This window comes from Pararge aegeria, chromosome 10, assembly GCF_905163445.1.
Source record: "Pararge aegeria chromosome 10, ilParAegt1.1, whole genome shotgun sequence".
NCBI classification, from domain to species: Eukaryota; Metazoa; Arthropoda; class Insecta; order Lepidoptera; family Nymphalidae; genus Pararge; species Pararge aegeria.
Window position 1 is genome coordinate 15096778 of NC_053189.1, and position 12426 is coordinate 15109203.

At 34.7% G+C, this 12426-nt stretch overlaps 1 protein-coding gene across 50 annotated transcripts in view; it reads left to right on the forward strand.

Moving 5' to 3' along the window:
* The window catches only part of LOC120626775 (protein tramtrack, beta isoform), a 548009-nt gene that overhangs the window by 6173 nt on the left and 529410 nt on the right, over nucleotides 1–12426 (forward strand). Inside the window, exon 5 of one of the 50 annotated variants that reach the window (XM_039894500.1) lies at nucleotides 7189–7490. The exons of 47 other annotated variants lie outside the window; for them this stretch is intronic. In XM_039894500.1, coding sequence (XP_039750434.1) covers nucleotides 7189–7475 — 287 coding nt within the window. In that variant the 3' untranslated portion in view covers nucleotides 7476–7490. Of the gene's footprint in view, nucleotides 1–2951; nucleotides 3372–6430; nucleotides 6724–7188; nucleotides 7491–12426 lie in introns of those variants that run through there. 2 more of the 50 variants (XM_039894499.1, XM_039894498.1) reach the window with 2 other exon arrangements.

Consider the following 12426-nt stretch of genomic DNA (forward strand, 5'->3'; position numbering starts at 1 on the left):
TATCCAACATAAATGCATATTTTACCATTGGAAAAAAGGTTGATCTCTAAATGTAATGTTACTTCTTGTTGATCTTGCGTTGGGTTGAGATAGAATGCTCTGCCCTTCTGTGCACTAGTGCATTGGCCCTAATTTGGCCTTAATTTCATGTACACCTTTTTAATGACGAAATGCAAGAAAAAAATATTTGAGGCTGTCTTTAAATTTGAACAAATGCTTCAATGTGTATAATCTTCATAGCACTATAAAAAGGTTGTCAAAGTTACAAAATGCATGTAACATTGATGTATATGGGTAATAGAGAATATAATTGTATCTTGATTCAGTAGTAGTAGAGCATTTTGTGAAAAAGCTTGAATGAGGAAGTACTACTGCTATGCGTAGGACTGCCACCAAGCAGTTGTGCTGTGTGCTGGACTGAAGAATGTGTTTGCCGGTGTTATAACAGGTACATGAGGCTTAACACCAATGCCTCTAGTTGTTTTTAAATGACTGTACTTTGTAGGATGTGTTGCTTTGTGTATAGGTAATGGTTTACCACATGCCATCATGGCCAGCTGCTTGGTACTTCATAAAAAAATATATTATAATTACCTCAGTCTCAGAAGATTCTAGATTCCAGGTAAAACAAGACTTATAGATTTGTATGATGTGAGGCTTATGTTGTTCCAATTTACCACTGATGGCTTCACATCTTTCTTTAAAGCTGTTGTACATTGCACACAAGAAATCACAGCTTCAATAATCTATGTCAACTGTGAGTAATGAAAGTGCTGATGGATTTGACTGTAGAACATAGCACATGGTGTATTCCCTGAAATACCAAAATGGAAAGCACAAGCGCAACAAGCACTTAGATTTCATTGTTAAACCAAGTTGTAGATAAGCTTTTGTATACAAATCTGTTTGTGTAAATTAAGCATATTGAAAATACTATACTGAGTACCAATGTATTTTGTGATACAGAATATCCTGTTTTAATCCTACAATATGGTATTTAAACTTGTTCTGTTTCTGTTTAATTTAATTTTAACTTATTCTGGTCACCGGTTCCATTTGTGCAAGTTTGTGAACTATGATTGAACTGACTTTTAAACTATCACCCTCAGCCTTATAAAGCTAGGTGGAGGCCCACTCTTTTGACCTATACCTTGATTCAAGCACAGGCTTTAATACCCATTAAACCATGCTATTTACTATTAACCAGCTAAGTTAGTAATGTCAATTTACTAACTTAGATGGTCAATAGAAAACTTAATAAAAAAAGGGCTTGTTAACTAGAATAACAAGGTTTAGATTTATCCTCTACATATTTATGATATTAATGTGTAACTTTCAAAGGGCTGTTTTCCACCATGTGCAACCACAACAAATTCAACAATGTGCATTTTACAAACATTGTTGTTTTATAATTGGGCCAACAGGATATGAGAGGTTAAAGGCAATATATGTTGTATTGATATATGTGTTCATTAATTTATTTTATTCAACTATAAGTTAGACCTTGGCAACAATCTCATCTGGTAGTAAGTAATCATGCAGTTAAGTTGTTAAATGGTATTTTAAAGGAAAAATAGATAGTTACAAACTTACAAAAATTGTAGCACTGAACCCTAAACCCAGTTAAAAGGGTAAGGTGTCGATAGCTTTACTGCCTGTTCCATTGTTATAACTAGGTTACTTGTGGACAGTGGGTAGTAACCTATAAGCATTTGAATATCAATGAGAGTCATGCATACGGGCCAATTAAAAAACACACTGCATGTTACTTGTTTATATTAATCTTTTCTATACAACTATTTATTACTGTGCCAACTTTTGGGTAAAGCAATTTCTACTTACTGTATAATATTTAATGATCTACACTATCATAATGTTGTTCTTTGCAGTGCGTAATTAATAATTGGAAATGTACAAAAAAGCTATTCTCATAAATATTTTTTGTTGTTTTTTTTTTATGGTTACCTTTTTAATTAAATCATAACAACATGTTTGTATCAGACCTTCGGGTTTTACTTATATGCATATAAATAAAAAAAGTACAGTACTAATGCCCTGATTTTAACACTAAATATAAGACAGTTCATAGTATTTGTTGCTGTTGTGTTTAGGAATGCTAATTATTCACGATTTTTGTTGTAATATGTGATCATGAACAGATGAAGCATATTCTATGATGTAAAATTTTACACATTGTTCCATTTCTATACAAAGTCAGTCAACATGCCAACGAGCTGTAAACAGATGCCATATAAATGGAAATCATGGGTGTGTGAAGAGGACCTAACTCCAAAAATATTGCTTTTGTAGTCTTTTGGTTGTTCTTGTATGAATTTATGTGTTTTTGACATCGCTAAAGTCACTTCGCATTTAGTTACGATATTAATGAGTTGGAGAATAAAGTTGATCGCACATTACAACCGACGATTATTTTAGTTTTGATATTTTTTGGTGAATAAAAATAAATCCTATTATAGCTCTTTTATTTTACCTGTCTACGACTATTTTTATTAAAATAAATAAACTCAAAAGTCTTTGTGACATGACATTGATTCTAACTGCAACATTTTGTAACTTTTCTGAGAGATTGTCTTCATACAAAACGCAAACACTTGCAAGCAACGATTTATCAGAATTCTTCAAATCATCGTCGCAAATTTTGTATGGAGAGGATTAGAGTTTGTGAGTATAACATGGCAATAATCGCAATAGCTGTTATTGGCTGGATTTATGGCTCGAGTTGTATTTAATGTCAGCCAATCCGTGTTTATTGCGATCGTGGCACTGTTGCTATCACAATCAATCCCACGGCCGCCACTGATTCACGTAACTCGGAAAAGTTACAGGTTACAGAAGCAGTTAATTCGACCATGTTACAGTTAGATGCTTAATATGTTTTTCATTGAAGAAATGAAATATCGAATCGATAATGACTTTCAATTTGTTTCTAGTTTTAGAGAACCTAAGCAATATGAAAGGCGACCTGCATTTTATACAGACGAAAAGTGGACACCTGCAACTTATATACGAGCCCTACATTTTCGTTACGGACAGTGTCCGGAGCGGCCGGACGTTCTGGAGATGCATGGAATACGGGAAACGGTGCCGGGCGAGGATAACATCGAAAAATAACGTGCTGAGGATAACAAACCCTGTGCACAATCATACAGATAACCACATGGACAAAATCGCTCGCAAATATGAATTGGGCGAAGTTGTGACGTGTCCATCGGTCTGAGGATTGCTCGACTGCTACATAAATGGCATTTTTAAACGTGGTTAGGCGGGGCTTACATGGTTTCTATTCATCTCGCTTTTGAGCCCTTAATGAAAGTTTCCATATGACATTACGTTTACGCTACTGCCGCGATTCAGTGAATTTACTTAAAAAATTACGATAGAGCAGTTTAAGGTACGTTTTCGTAGTCTTTTCCGAGTATCGAAACTAGGTAACGTCAAAGCAAAATAGTTCTAATAATAATAAAGTTTTAGAGTTGCAAATTCGGTAATCTTTCTTTATTTTGCCAAGAGCGCTTGCCGTTAAGTGAAAGAATTTGAACTTTATAACAACAACATAAATTCTATTTTCTCTAACGTTACAGAGTATCGATAGTCGAAATCGACCTTCGATTAGGAGAGTAGACATCTTTAACTAAGTCTACAAATTGTGTTGTAGCTAAAGCATGTGTAAAAACTATCTACGAAGTGAATTACATAGGACAGAGATCCAAAGATCCATATAAATCATGATTAATTTTAATCTCGTGTTATGTTAACGAACATAGTAAAAGCTACGACATAAACTGCATTATACAAAAACGACTATGTATGCCTGTCGTCCAAAATTAATGAATAATCTTATCAAAAATCATCAACAGGATGACAGATTGAATGGAGTAGCACTATCCTTTTCCTACCCTTCCCTGTAGAAAAGGATAGCACGACCAAATTCTATCTGTTATCTGAAGATTTTACTTTAAACATCGGACGCGTCAAGCTTTTTGTATATCTAATGAACGTTGGCTCGTGCTTCTGACACCATGTGCATTTTCAGCAGTCTGAAAACGTTATGAATCTCCTTGCCTATGTATTGTACTTACCACACATATTTTGGTTTTATGAACCAGAGTGAAATCAGCCTTATGTAGACCAAACATTATGTGTTTTTTTACATTGTAAATATATTTATTTATTATAAATATATTTACAATGTAAAAAAACACATAATGTATGTAAATATATTTTGAATATGAACTTATTTTTACTGATATCTTAATTATACAAATGAATAATATTGGCAAACCAAATATTTTTCTTAATAGGTTATCATTGTTTTTTTAACTACGTTAGATTTTAAGTAAGACTGACCATACGTATACTGCGAAGGTGATCGTATGGTAGAATTCATTCATTGTATGAACAATGAAATCTGTTTGTTGGCATGCTACTATGTAGCGTTATGTTGATATTAACTAAACCGATAGGAGTCGTTGTTGAGGCAACTGACGTCTACTGCTGGACGTATAGAATCGCGTAAGAATTTTAAAAGGCGGTTACTAATTTTTAATAGCTGGGTCAGGGCTTCCCAACTGGACGCCGCGGCGCTCTGGGGCTCCTTAGAAATTACATAGGTGTACCGCGAGGCGCTGTAGTGGTGTCAAGGCTAAGTGAAGATCACCAAGCTCGGCCATCCAATTGTTGGGGTAGTTTTATTATTCCTAATACTTTTTTCGTATCATTAGTTTCATAAAGAGGACGTTTTATTTTTTGGGCCTATCTGTGTCCTATAGGTAAGGGCGCGGGTGCCGTGACAAATTTCTGAACTGCGCCGCTTGCCTAATAATGTTGGGAACCCCTGATCTAGTAGGAAGAGAACCGTAAGACTCGCTTTATAAGCTGTCCACTTAGCAAAGGTCTACGCTGCGTCTTTTAGCATCTAACCATCGGTCCTTTGAGTTTTAGTCCATTACTCCTATAGCATTGCTAACATGGACCGGATACTTGATACATTTTTCTCCCCGGGGAAGGGCATTGGCGCATGTGTGAAAATATTATCCTAATAAATGAATGTAACAATAAATGGGGGTAAACTTCTCCTATATTACCGTGCTTTGGCAGGTGAACACGTAAATTACGGATTAAAATCGGGGTTATAATTTTTATCTCCTGGCTATATCGGCTACTTTAAGTTTCATTTCTAATTTAATCGCATGTCTCTTAAGCTTTTTATGAGAAGCGTGTACTCTACTTAAAAATATGAAAGTTATCACAGCTATATTGTTGTGACGCGATGCGTTAAAAAATGCGCCAGCCTTAACAGTGAATAGTAATTATAATTGTGTACTATATTTCTTCATAAAATGAAATCAGTAGGTAAATGTTAGTGTAATTATTATCCCTTACTTAATTATAAAATTGAAAATTGTGATTGAGTAGCATAATAAAGAGTAGTTTTGATTTATTGTTTTATTTTCAAGCTTCATTCATGCGTCAATATAGAAAGGGCGCAATTCGTATTGGTCTTATCAATTTATTCATTGAGTAATAATGTACTACATACACTACAACAGTTGTGTCACGATATTCATGCGCGAACCAGTGAGTGATAATCGTATAATAGGTTTGTCTTGGGTGAGTTGCGTGCACTGGTATATGTTACTATCGCTTAAAGCAGCATTAGTATTTTTGGATGACAGCTTCAGATGACATAGCTTTACATACCTAAAATATGGATCATAATAATGAAACAAGAGCGTCAACTATATAATAATAATACTGCTTTTATCGATGGTAGTAAGACACTGGAAAGCATCTTGAGATCGAATCTATTTTAAGTCACGTGTAATACAGCAAACGTGAAACACTAGTCACTTGAAACCCTGTGTACCACAAAGCAAAGCTTTGCGACGTCTCGCCTTTCTTGTGGTACATTCCTAAATTTTAAAATTCTTTCTTTTAATTTATAATTATTAGTATTACTGTGAAAGCTCTGGTTAATTAGAGAACTCTACATTGTCTGTGTGACTAAAAATTTATGCTCCTCATCCATTGGCGTTTTTAAACTGCGCAGATACCCACGCTACTATTTGATTATGTAAAAATATCATAAGTAACTATTATTTCTTTAACAATAGTGTTAACTCTTTGGTACGTAAGGAATTAAACTTGACAGATTGACATGCATCGAATTAAAACCCCCTTCTTTTTTAAATTAGTTAGAATATTGCCGTTATTTTCGCAGGGAACGTTAAAAGGGTGGTTTTGTACCTATGCGATAACGAGTCATGTCAATTTTGTTTATGTTTTGTATACAAGTAAATTAGCATCAAGGCTCCCCAAAATTAAAATTAGCGATACCCTTACACGCCAATGGATTAGGGGCTTAGAGGGTCTATCAAGGCAGGTGTTGCTATGGTGACTGACACAACAGGAGCTGGTTCGAAGAAGCGGGCAGGAGGGGTAAACTACACGGTTACGCAGCGGGGGGCACCTTGTCTCATACTAGACGGTTTTGGCTACGTTGCCAGCAAGCGACGTGGCACCCGCGTCTACTGGACCTGTAGGAGAAGAAGACAAGATGGCTGCATGGCCCGGGCTTTGACAGTCGAAGGTCGAATCGTCGTAAGATGCTCTGAACATAATCACTTACCAAACACTCTTAATACTGATATTAAACGTATAGAAAGCCTTATAGAAATCGTTTCGGCAGAGAAATAAATTTATAATATAGACATGTCTTTTATTTCCTTACTTGAAATATTTAACTGCTATTAACTGTAATGAAAGCCTTATTAGAATCATTCAGGTTGACAAATAAAGTTTTAAGATGTTTGACGTTTTTCATTTAGAAACCTTAATTTTCCCTTTAGGTATTTTGGTTCTGTAAGGTTTATTAATTATATAAATATGATTACTTATTGTAACCGTTCCAAAAGAATTACTCTTAAGTCAAATCCACCATCACCACAACAACAAAGTGTTTAAGCGTATTATTCTTTCTTTTTAAAATGCTCATAAGTGTTTATCTGAGTTTATTGTGCTAGCTGTAATTGTTGTGTTATTACTTAATAAGCATTTCTTTATTAGTTGTGTATATCTAGTGAAGTTTTCACTTATTATCTTGTGTTGTAACTTGCACGTAACTCATTTGCATAGAGAATAGACAATGATTGGTTTGTATTCTTGCAGTTGAATTCGTGATTTCGAATCGCGGCCGGCGTCATATGAGACTCGGCGGGTTTTCATTCTACGCGGAGAAAGTTTTCCCAGAAAAGAGCAAGGTGCGGTGGCGTTGCACAAGGCGGACATGCCGGGCCTATGCTCATACTCTTCATGACCAGATCTTCGCGCTGAGTAATGTACATTCCCACGATCCTCAAGTTATGCCTGCCTCAACTCTTGTTACGAATACACCATACCGTGCGTTTACACACGCAGCTATCGCTACACAGGCTAAGGCTGTACTAGATGATTAAGCCTAGTGTATAAAGGGCGATTATTCACTAAACTCACACATATTTTATTTGCTTGTTGAATTATAAGCATGATTTTTTTTAGCGTTAAATTTATTTGGACGATCTCTTCACCAGTTGTTTTGCTTTCTGATCTTCGGCTAACCTAATGGTTAAGTAAGCGGAGCTGAGACCGACAACATAAATACAATAATGGAAAATAATTATGTTCGTGGCATTTCCCAATTGCAGTTTAACAATTTTGTAGTTAAAAAGACTGTTTTTAGTATCTGTTGTACAAATGCACGCTAGGACAATGAATTGTGTTGGAACATCAATGAAGCCAAAGTTATAATTTTATTTAAATAAGTTTAGCATAATGTATGCTGGGATATCATTTTAAGGCGCTGCTTGCCATATCCGAAAAACGTGTCTAGAGTCCAGTGATGGCAATTGGTTTTTTTTTATTATCCGATATCGAAATGTTTAAAAACTAAATTTAGATCTCCATAAACTGGAAAACTTCCATATAGAAAATAGGTGTATTTTGTAAGTAATCAATTTAAAATAAGTTACACTGATTACAAAATATAAAAAACTCTCTGCGGTCTGTGGATGCAGTTTTACGTTTGTGCAGCGCCTTAAATATTTGTTAACCAATGGGCATTTTTAACGTTTAATTATTAACGTAGAGACAGACAAGTTTCACGTACACAGCGTTAGCAATGCAAAGCGGGAGAAACGGTGCCAAAAGTTGTCGTAATTTTTCATAGAACTTTTTTTTTATCAAGTCCTAAAAACACACTGGTAATACGCGTGGCATACAAAGCCTAAGAATATCCCCTCTTCTCTTCCGATGCCGATTTAGAAGCCGATTCACTATCTCAGTTGACACCAAATGCCACCGTGGGAAGTTACCATCAAATAACACGATAATTATACATACATGGTGTAATTTTCCCTTCCAACCGTGATAATTGGAAACATAGGTTTCAGGATCCAAAATATGGAATTAACAGGTGGCAAATTTCGAGTGGCTAGCTGAATTTGGTGTCAACTGAGAAAGTGAATAAGTGTGTTTCTATCGAAAAGATTTTAACATGAAATCAAGAGTCCGTATAACATAATGCGTTGCGTACGTGGCATCGGTTAGTCTCTAGCTTTATTTATGTGACATTTCTAGCAAGAAATGGGACGATGCTTTGAACATTCCATTTTCAATTACTCCTCTTAATAGAACCTCATCGTAGGTGCACTGCCTTTCGTTAATGTTTAAACTAAATCTTCAATAAACCACATATCAAAGTTATAAGGGACAATATAATGGAAATTAGATCTGTCATTTATATATACATTCATATTAAAATGTATATCGAACATACAAAAATTTTTACTGGTTAAAACACCAGTGGTTTTTTAAATTTAATTATGCTTGTACATTTTGAAAGAGGAAGTAGACAATATTCTCCATTAAGAATTTTAATTTAAATGTAAAAAAATCGGTGGAGACGAATTAGTCATAATATTATGCTATTAATTTAAGCATTATTTATTTATTTATTAAAATTAGGGCTGAGACTTTCAATAGTAAAATAACTTGGGGAATAAATTAGTCAGAGCTGCTATGAAAAATGGCCATAATGTCAATTTTATTCTTCAGTGAAAGTTTGGCAATTGAAAATCAGCATTTTGCACAAATAGTGTACTCGTATCTACAACAATGTACTTAATTGCAAAAATCATGCTAGTCAAAATCTAGTCATCTGGAGAAAATCGTAAGGGCAAATGCACGTAGAGCGTTTCGGTACAGAAAAAACACGATGTTTAGCTTCCCAACTAAAATTACACTTGTCAGGTTATCATGTTGTTTCTAAGCTATTTACGGTTGATGAATTTCATCTGCATTGATAATTTGCAACGAGTGATGTCGTTGACACACCCATCAATTTTAAAATGAATGACAGGGTGTCATCTGCAGTAACAGCTCGAAATTTTACACACCAAAAAGACTGGAGTAGTGCAATCAAGCGTGTTTAAGTAAATGGCTCTTATAACTCTCACATAAAATTATACAGTGAGACGGACGGATTCTTTTAGAATGAAGCGCATACGTGCATACAGTATGAGCGATCAAATTATTGAGAGATAACACCTTTTTTTTTTTTTTCACACAAAAGAAAATTCGTCATTAAATTAAGTCGATGAATATTTGAATTATTAGGTCCATAAAAATACGGTCCAAAAATTAGTTGGAAGGGATAAAACTTAGTGTTGCGATACTCTAAAATAGAAATCTTTAACTTAACTCTAAAATAGAAATCTTTTCGCTCCTATTGGCCATCGTAAACTTCTCTTACTTTCTGTGAACTTAACAAATCAAATAGCAAAAGGAGTATTAAGAGTTGAAACCCAACTAGAGCGGCATAATAACTACAGCGCGTACTACAATTTACATAACAGTGCTATAAGCATTAAACAGCTTTAAGAGCGTTCTATTTTATTCTGCTACTTTTTCGTTCTAGTTGGGTGGGATATGAGTGTCTTAAATAAGAAGATTAAAACGAAACTGTACGAACGCTCTGTGTGTATTTCCCCTTAATTACAACATGGTTGTTAATAAGGATCTCTCCGCAATACTATAATCTAATTATAATGCTTAGGATAATACAGTAGCAATAATTGTGATAAGTTTAAAAGTTTTTTAATTTGATGTGTATATTCTGAGATTTTTTCTCTATATCTGTGTTAACTCGAAATGCCCAGTGAACTACGTAGGATAATAATTTCTATAAATCCAATTCGAAAAAATTCATGGCATTTATTTCAAATTCAAAATGCCAACAATCTGAATCGATTTCGATTTTTTTATTTTTTTATTTATAAGGTGTTCTGATTAAGATCATTTATGATAAAGGTCGGAACTTCTCAACCGACATTAGTAAAATCAACCGCAAACAGTGCAATAGTTTAGTAAATAGTTGTCATTCAAAGATACTGAGTAGGTGTATACATTTTGAGATCGATATTGTATTCAAAACCTATTTTAGTTTTAGTAGGTACTTATAATAAAAATAAAAGAGCTTGATTTAGTTATCATGTAGACGATGTCAGTATAAGTATCTTATTGTTGTTAAAAAACATTTGAAGCACCTAAATAACATACAGGTGTAATGAATTTGAACTGCAAGTAAATTGCATAGTTCCAATTTGTAATTTTAGTAGTATGCACGGACGCTGCACAGATAAACTGTCTTTAAATAGCAATAACTACCTCCGATCAACACTTTGTAGCTTCCGACTTTAATATTCCAAATATAATGAAACTGTTGACTGATTATTCTGCTGTCTGCCTGCAGTCAGAATGCAGATCAATGTTGCACGTTTACTCCTTGACCGCGTAAAACTGCAATTTAACTGTATTTAAACTGCTATTTGCATAAACTTATGTTTGTACATAGTTGTCCATATAGCCATTTATTTTAATATGGCTGCCGATATTGTCGTATCAGTGCGATTGTAGTCCAAGCTCTGTTCTAAACTGTTGCGTACCTACGCGCGTCGCCCAAATATGCATTTAAAATTAAGAACTACATTCTAACTGCAATTTTGCAGTTGACTTGCAGTTCTTGCAATCCGTATATAAAGACACGAAAGTCTAGCTTAAATCTAGGCGGATTGCAGAGCAATGTAATGTGATTTGGCTTATATATACAGTTACTATAAAATTGTACTTGTAAGAAAAAAATGCAATATTGTGCGTTCATAAATTTGTATCATACATTTATGTAACTGAAATTATATTCGTTAATTAAAAAAGACAGTTTAAAAACACGTAACTCGAATAAAAGGTGTGTAAGAGTTATATTCAAAATAAAATTCATAATATTAATAATTACTCATGCATGCAATGGGTAAAGTTTAAGAAAACCCTCCAAAAAAAGCTAAAGAGTGTGCCACTGAAGTAAATAATTAACAGTAACCAGATTATTTCTTATAAAAAATTGATTTAGTCTCTATTAAAAATTCTAGTGATAGTAGACCTTTTTGTGGCAGAGCTCATCCGGATCTCATCTTTCCAACTTCAAGCTTATTTATGCAGACAAGCAGCATTGTTGTGTTCCGTGACTGAAAAGTGTGGTTGACGGTGTAATTACAGGCTCATGAGGTATTATCAAAATTAAGCTTAATTTGCTATACTCCGCGAAAAGCAGGAGAATCTGTGTGGTGTAATTTATAATTTCTTCGCTCCGAAACCGGAACATCATCAGGAGATGTTGACTTAACAATTATTCATTGTAAAGTCAACATCTCCTGATGATTCATTGTAAAGTCAACATCTCCTGATGATTCATTGTAAAGTCAACATCTCCTGATGATTCATTGTAAAGTCAACATCTCCTGATGATTCATTGTAAAGTCAACATCTCCTGATGATGCTCCGGTTTCGGAGCGAAACGTGCGTAGAGGGTGTATTACCGAGGATCTGGGTGGTGTGGAGTATAAGGATTGAAGCAATTATAAATTACACCACACAGATTCTCCTGCTTTTCGCGGAGTATAGCAAATTAAGCTTGGCATCTACGGCTCAGGTTGATGGACTCAGGGTGGCAATGTGTAACAAGTGTTCTTTGCATGCCCTGTGTTGTTGCTCTGTTAGGTAATATAGGCATAGGCAATGGCTTACTACTTATTGGACAGGTGGGCCATCTGCAGTGACGTGCATAGGGTATGCACAGGTTATGCGAATGATATAAAATGAAGAAAATCTCCAGCGCGAGTTGTAAAAAACTTAAGGATAGGCATTGAAAGAGTTATTAAAAGCCTAACCTTATGTATTTATAACACGTACTGGAGTTTTTTTTCATTTCATATCATCTTCATGCCCTGTGCATACCCTCTGTGCACGCCGCTGACCATCTGCTTAGTCTGTCGAAATATCACTATAAAAATAAATAAATGTACACCGACTCGGGTG